General features: G+C 36.3%; 2 protein-coding genes across 2 annotated transcripts; both read left to right on the forward strand.

Moving 5' to 3' along the window:
• Nucleotides 1–346: 346 nt before the first annotated feature.
• Nucleotides 347–2,626, forward strand: LOC137741327 (cytochrome P450 71D11-like). The gene is made up of 2 exons (XM_068481048.2): nt 347–1,272; nt 1,734–2,626. Exons 1-2 carry the CDS (start codon nt 367–369, stop codon nt 2,364–2,366), a joined length of 1,539 nt encoding a protein of 512 aa, XP_068337149.1. The 5' UTR covers nt 347–366; the 3' UTR covers nt 2,367–2,626.
• Nucleotides 2,627–5,672: 3,046 nt separating this feature from the next.
• LOC137742925 (uncharacterized) lies at nt 5,673–6,258 on the forward strand. The gene is made up of 2 exons (XM_068482863.1): nt 5,673–5,897; nt 5,977–6,258. Exons 1-2 carry the CDS (start codon nt 5,673–5,675, stop codon nt 6,256–6,258), a joined length of 507 nt encoding a protein of 168 aa, XP_068338964.1.
• The last annotated feature ends 937 nt before the right edge of the window (nt 6,259–7,195 follow it).

Raw genomic sequence — 7,195 nt, forward strand, 5'->3', positions numbered from 1 at the left:
ATCTTGCTATGTACTCTCTCTTGTTTTCTTCGCCAGTACAATGTAAAACCTCAGCGATAATATTATATGGTTTATGACAATTGACATCTATCTAGATATTGGTTTCTAACGCAATGACAAGATTAATTTGTGGTACTTAACATTGGTTGATTTTTAATTTTAAATACCAAAATGAGAAATTTGATCAATTTCAAGAATTATTTATGACAAAACGCTTTACATATACAAACACAAAATAAAAGGACAAATTATGCCGGCCGGGTTAAGGGAATCTATGCATCAGGTAATAGACTACATCCTCTGCTATAAAGAGAGATATAATGCGTGCAATTTAGTCAACAAGCTACTTCCAAACTTTCTTTCCTTATGGAGCTTCAATGGCCTTTCTTCCAAGTCCTGTTTACCTTTCTTCTCGTTGTGATCACAGTACTGAAAATAGCGAAGAGAAGCAAAACCAAAGAGTCGGCTGTGAATCTGCCTCCAGGGCCATGGAAGCTTCCCTTTATAGGAAACATTCACCAGCTTGTTGGGTCTCAGCCACATCATGGGCTACGAAACTTAGCCAAGAAATATGGACCCATTATGCATCTACAACTTGGAGAAGTTTCCACCGTTGTTGTTTCTTCGGCAGAGTATGCCAAAGAGGTGATGAAAACCCATGACGTTGTGTTTTCATCAAGGCCCTATCTCCTTGCTTCAAGGATCATGTCTTACGAGTCCACAAACATTGCCTTTGCACCATGTGGTGATTACTGGAGACAACTACGAAAAATTTGCACATTAGAGCTTTTAAGCACTAAACGTGTGCAAGGCTTCAGGCCTCTTAGGGAAGAAGAGGTGGGGAATCTCATTACATGGATTGGTTCAAACGCAGGATTACCGATCAACCTCACTGAGAAAATTTACTCATCTACGTATACCTTCACGTCGCGAGCAGCCTTTGGCAAAAAAAGCGAAGATCACGAAAAGTTCATAGATGCTGTGAAGGAGTCTATAACGGTGGCAGCAGGCTTTGATCTTGCAGATGTTTTTCCTTCTGCCAAGCTGCTTAATCTGACAGGTGGAATTAGGCCTACACTCGAGCGGCTGAAAAAAGTAACTGACAGAATAATGGAAAATATCATCAATGAACATAAAAAGAAAAGGTCAACAACAAAAAGTGGAGAAGATGAAGCAGGGGAAGACCTGGTCGACGTTCTCTTAAAATTTCACGAGCATGGAAATGGCCTTGAGTTTTCCTTAACTACTGACAACATCAAAGCAGTAATATTGGTATGTGTTTGCACTTTCTTTTGATATCACTTTAATAATTCATACTAGTTGTTAATTATATTTAATCTAAACACCAATTTTCATTCTTGTTCTAAATATACAAAATAAATGATTAGAGATGCATCTTTTAAGCACTTGTGCCACTGTCTAAGGCTGAATCCACCTACATGTATGTTTTTCTTCCCAACCGGCTGTCACCTGCAGCCACTGTTTTTAATACAAAGAATACTATCGATGCAGATTACCTTTTCGGCTGGTTTGGAATTCCATAATTCATTCTAAATGTGCTTATTGTTTTTCTTACATATCAATTGACACTCTTCATGAAATTAACACTATTAAAAATTGAACTTAATACAAAAGTTTTTCTAAGAACATAGTTATTTTCTACGACTAGAACTGTTTGCAATTTTAGAGAAAAACCTAGTTTAATCATTAACAAATTTATAATTTTTGTGCAGGACATCTTCGGAGCTGGGAGTGAGACATCAGCTACAACCGTAGATTGGGCCATGTCAGAAATGATAAAAAATCCTAGAATATTGAAAATGACACAGGATGAGGTGAGAGAAGTGTATAACAGAAATGGGAAGGTAGACGAAACAGGCATTAGAGAGATGAAATATTTAAGCTTGGTGATCAAAGAGACACTCAGGCTACACCCTCCTGCTCCCCTCTTGCTTCCAAGAGAATCTAGTGAGAGTTGTAAGATTAATGGATATGATATACCTGTCAAAACCAAGGTGATTGTGAATGGATGGGCAATTGGAAGAGATCCCAATTACTGGACTGAACCAGAGAGCTTCTATCCAGAGAGGTTCCTTGATAGCTCCATTGACTACAAGGGAACAAACTTTGAGTATATCCCATTTGGCGCTGGAAGGAGGATATGCCCAGGAATTTCATATGGTCTGGCCAACGTTGAGCTCCCACTTGCCCTTTTGTTGTACCATTTTGATTGGAAACTCCCTAATGGGATGTCACATGAAGACCTGGACATGACTGAGCTTTTCGGTGTTACAGTTCGAAGAAAAGAAGATCTGCTCTTGATCCCCATTCCTTATCATCCTCCATCTAGTAAGAACTGCCAGTAGAACAAATATAAATGAGCCCCTGGCTCATTAATATAGAAGTATTTTGTGTTTTTATATTATCCTATGTTATAAGCATTGCAACGCCACATTGTCAAAAACCAAATAATTTGCTAAGTTGGACCGAATGAGAACAGTACCAATGTACTTACGGTACCAATGTATTTATACTTTTTTAAGGGAAACTGAAGAAAGCACAAACAAGGAAAACTGCATATATACTTTTTTACCGGAAATAAATAAACAGTTGAAACATATGACAATTGGGTATTTGCTGAATCAGTAATGGATACCCTAACCACCAGGGGAATCTTGGAGCCTAGTGCAACCCAACTCTACAGAATGTCCATCAGCCGCAAATCTATGACCCCCAAACAAATTTTGGCCAAATGAAATTACTTCTGTCCTCTCCGATATAGAAAAACACCAGAAGCGAGATTAGATCGTCAAAAGTATATTCAATAAGAAACAACCATCAAACAAGAGCACATTCAGCAGACAGGACGAGGGTGACTTGTCCATATTGTGTGTATGCTTTCGTTTTAAGTTTTAACTAAGGCCAATTCCTTTGTTTCGTTTCCTTCCCAGACCAAGTAAAACATCATTACATCATGTCTCTTGATGGCATGGGAAACAAAATTCTTATTCCTCATGTGGTTTCTGGAAAAACAAACAGAAAACCTAAAGCTTATATTTTGAAGATTGAAAGATTTCTCCAAATATTCATTTCAATTAAAGTGATTGCTCCAAAAAAAAACTAAGTACCTTGGACTGCAGGTTGCTTGATTCTCTATGCTTGTTCCCTTCTTTCTGTTGGACTTATTAAACACTGCCGAGATGCCTGCAATTTTGTTATATTTTGGTTTTGGTTGAGTACTTGTTAGGAAAGTATGACAAGAAACATGATATCAAGCACCACATTATTGCTGATGATATGTAATGAATAATGAAAAAACAAGAACAAGACGTAATAAAGGGCCTTAAATCAACGCTTCCAAGTCATCCTATGAAACAAAACGTAACCAAAAAAAAAAAAAAAAACAGTACTAACCAGTAGCCACTCGTAGTGGTAAATAGTGGTATATATAGATGTAAAATACATACAATTTCACCAGTAAACCATAAAATAGGGAAGATAGGAAAAACCAACACAACTAGAAAAAAAAACTATTTGCGCGATAAAACTTTAGGTAGTGAAGCAGTTTTCATCGCAAAATGTCCTTTGTGCGACAAATTAAGGGTATCATCGCGGAAAAATGTCAAGGCCATGACAATAATTGAAAACATTAGGTGACAAAGATTTTCGTTGCGCAAGAAGGCTTTGCACAACAATTAGATAATTCTTTGCGCAATCTCTGGAGAAAAACGCGGTTAGATGAAGATTTGGTGCCATTATAGTGCGGGGCAAACATTTTTTGCATGAGGGAGAGCTTTGTTGTGTCAAACCTACGTGACGAACATGAGTCTTTCATCGTGTAAAGTTCTTTGAAATGGTAGGTGTGGTTGGTGAGACATTTAAGGTGGATTAATTATTTGCGCAACGAGTGCTTTGTCAAGCAAAGGGTTCATAGGTTCTATAAAATTACATATCCGCTCTCCCTTTTCCTCATTCTCTTCCTCATCCTTTTTCCCAAATCCCTCACCCCCTCGTTTTCTTCTCTCCCAAACCCCTCATATCCTAATTCTCATTTCCCTTTTCTATGACTTTTTCTGTCGACAATCTTCGTTTTTCATGGTAAATCTTTATTATACAAATAAAGAACAATTTTGTTTCAATAATTAATTTTAATTTATAAATTGTGTCTCATAAGTTGTGAGTCTTGGAATATATGAAAATCATAATGTTGTAGATGTCTAATTCTACTACTACCCAAACTAAACAGGGATATGAGGGAGAAGGATCTCGGACAAGTAATACCAAATTTTGCATGAATTTTATGGTTTTTTTTGTTGTTGAAAAAAAATTATTAGATTATTATAATAAAAGTGACAAACTACTCAGTTTGATTTTGAAAACTTTGTTTTTTCCATAGAGAAACACAAAAGAGGGTGTATGGCTGAGCCAGAAGGATTGACGGGCCAAGGCGAATCTACAGCTTAAGGAATATGACAAGGAGATGCACGCCATGCTTGTGCACGGCATAGTGGCATTATTGAGGAACAAATGTCCTACAGAGTGGGCGTCTTGGAAAAAAGTGTCAGAGGATATGAATAAGTCTTCGTTGGACAAGTTATCAGTAAGTGCCAATTAGTAATTTAATAATTATTTTTGATATACAATATATAATTTTTAATATTTTAATATTTTTGTATAACAGGTTAATTTTATTCTTGATGAAACCGACCCTAACTTGATGAATTTCATCGATGACATATTCAAGAGGCATTACCGGGAGTGGAAGGATGACGCCGATTGAAATGCACAAGCTATAGAAATCCTATGTGGACTAAACTAGTTATGATAAAGGTGAAAATATATGTTGCTTAAACAAATTAACTAAGAGTTTGTGTACGTGTAATACTAGCTCCCCTATAACTCAGGAATATGATTCCAATTGCTGTTGAAAAGCACGTTCCACAACCACTAAACCACGATTGGCACTTAGAGCAATGGATGAATAACCAACCCTCCACGATAGATGGATGTTGGCAACCATTGCTTCTATATATACAAGGGTTCCCTACTCCCAAAGAACACATTCTGAATACAAGGGTTCTATCACCATAAGAATATAAGGTCTTCAAGTGAGTAGAAGAAGGTGCTTAAGTTACATCCATGGCTTCTTCATGTTCGACTCTAACTAAATACAAATATGCATGTGATTAGAGGTTTTGTTTATACTAATATTCCAACATTTGGTATCAAAGACAAATTAATAGGTTCTAAGCCTTGGTCTATAATATGGAAAATCTAATTCTTTGTATCTGGAATTCTTAAAACTCATTTACATTTGTTTATCATATTTTTGTTATTTCATGGAATAAATTTTGGAGTTTATGCGTTGTATATGAACTAATCATGGCTTTCAATGAAAGATGAAGGTTTACTTAAAAAGCATTGTGATTCAAAAACCTATGAAATGTTCACATTCTTTTCCAAAGAGGAGACTATATAAATTGTTAAGTGTTTTTAATTAGTGTATGGCATCATTTTGATTAGGCCATATTCTTGTCCAAAGACTTGACATAATTGCATGATAAGATCCGTTAGTGATGGCTATACAATAAAGGTCAATGGCAGTTTTCATCTCTTGCCCAAAGGTGTGATGAAAAACATGCGTTCACATATTTAACCCTAATTTTGTTTTAATGGCTTCCTCAATGAACACTTTTGCAATGAACCTGTCCTCTTTTGAGCCACTAAGTGGGGGAAACTTCAAGAGGTGGAAGCAAGACATTGAAATTGTCTTAGGGCTGATGGACCTTGACTTGGCCTTGTGTGAAGAGGAACTTGCAGCTGTGACTGAGGATTCAACTGCGGATCAAAGACTGAAAACTAAAAAATGGGAGAAAGCTAACCGAATGTCACTTATGGTTATGAAATGAACCATGAGTGATACTGTGAGAGGTGGCATTGCAACATGTGATAAGGCTAAAGATTTCTTGGAGGCAGTTGGGGCAAAGTATAGAGAGTCTGAAAAAGCTGAAATGGGACCTGATGACAACCCTGACATTACTCAAGCTCGATGAGAATAAGAGTGTTAAGGAACACATCCTGAAATCGGTGGAGACTACTGCAGCCAAACTCAAAGACTTGGAGGTCCCTGTGGATGATGCATTTATCGTGTATATGGTGCTCAACTCTCTACCTTCAAAGTTTGATCAATCAAAGGTTTCTTACAACACTCAGAAGGAAAAGTGGACTCTCGATGAACGAATCTCTATATGTGTATAAGAAGAAGCAAGAATCAAAAGGAATAAGATTTATGGCACTGTGAACTTGGTGTATGGAGATAAGGGTAAAAGGGCTACATATCAATTTGGTAAATTCTCCAAACCTAATCTTTTCTCTAAGACTGCCATAGTTGCATCCTCCTCCAAAGGACCTGAGTCAAATAAGGATTATATGGACAATATCAAATGCTACTTTTGCAAAAAACTTGGACAAATGAAGAGAGATTGTGAGAAAAGAAAGAATTGGAAAATTAAGAATGGTATCAATTTTGTCAATATTTTTGTTTGTTTTGAAACTAATCTTGTAGAAATCTTTCCAAATTCTTGGTGGTTTGACACTGGTTGCTTGGTTCACATCACCAATTCCTTTCTAGGGTTTACAAGAAGAACTACAACAACAAAAAATGAAGTTTTTCAAGTCTTTGTTGGCAATGGGAATAAAGTGGCAGTGAAAGCAATAGGCAATCTAAGGTTGAGGCTGTCTAGTGGTTTTATTTTGAATTTGTGTGATGTACTTATGTACCTTTTTTAAGGAGTTTAATTTCAGTTTCTTAGCTTGTTAAATTTGGCTTTGCTTTTGCTGGTGACAAATGTTAAGATTTTCTTTAAAAATAATCCACGTAATATAATTAGAATTTTTGTTTTGGTCAATGACCTTTGGCAATTGCTATGTACAATTTTTAATGATCGTGGATTGCTTAAATATTGATTCGACATTGCTAGCAAAGAGATTGATTTCAAATGAAACTTCTTCCATGCTTTGGCAGAGAAGATTAGGTCATATTTGTAGGGCAACAATGGAGCGTTTAATTAAAGATGAAATTTTTCCACCTTTGGACTTCAGTGACCTAACAGATTGTATTGATTTTTATAAAGGAAAATTAACAATTTCAAAGACGAAGAGTTCAATAAGTCAAAAACTTTTGGAAATAATCCAT

This window comes from Pyrus communis, chromosome 11 (genome assembly GCF_041283825.1).
Source record: "Pyrus communis isolate YQ-2024b chromosome 11, ASM4128382v1, whole genome shotgun sequence".
NCBI classification, from domain to species: Eukaryota; Viridiplantae; Streptophyta; class Magnoliopsida; order Rosales; family Rosaceae; genus Pyrus; species Pyrus communis.

What these genes read in the sequence shown, in the direction of transcription:
- LOC137742925 (XM_068482863.1), top strand. Translation starts at nt 5,673, where the DNA reads ATGGCTTCCTCAATGAACACTTTTGCAATGAACCTGTCCTCTTTTGAG. An exon ending in CTAACCGAATGTCACTTATG is followed by an intron (nt 5,898 to 5,976) that starts GTTATGAAATGA and finishes TCTTGGAGGCAG; the next exon opens with TTGGGGCAAAGTATAGAGAG.
- LOC137741327 (XM_068481048.2), top strand. Translation starts at nt 367, where the DNA reads ATGGAGCTTCAATGGCCTTTCTTCCAAGTCCTGTTTACCTTTCTTCTC. An exon ending in ACATCAAAGCAGTAATATTG is followed by an intron (nt 1,273 to 1,733) that starts GTATGTGTTTGC and finishes ATTTTTGTGCAG; the next exon opens with GACATCTTCGGAGCTGGGAG.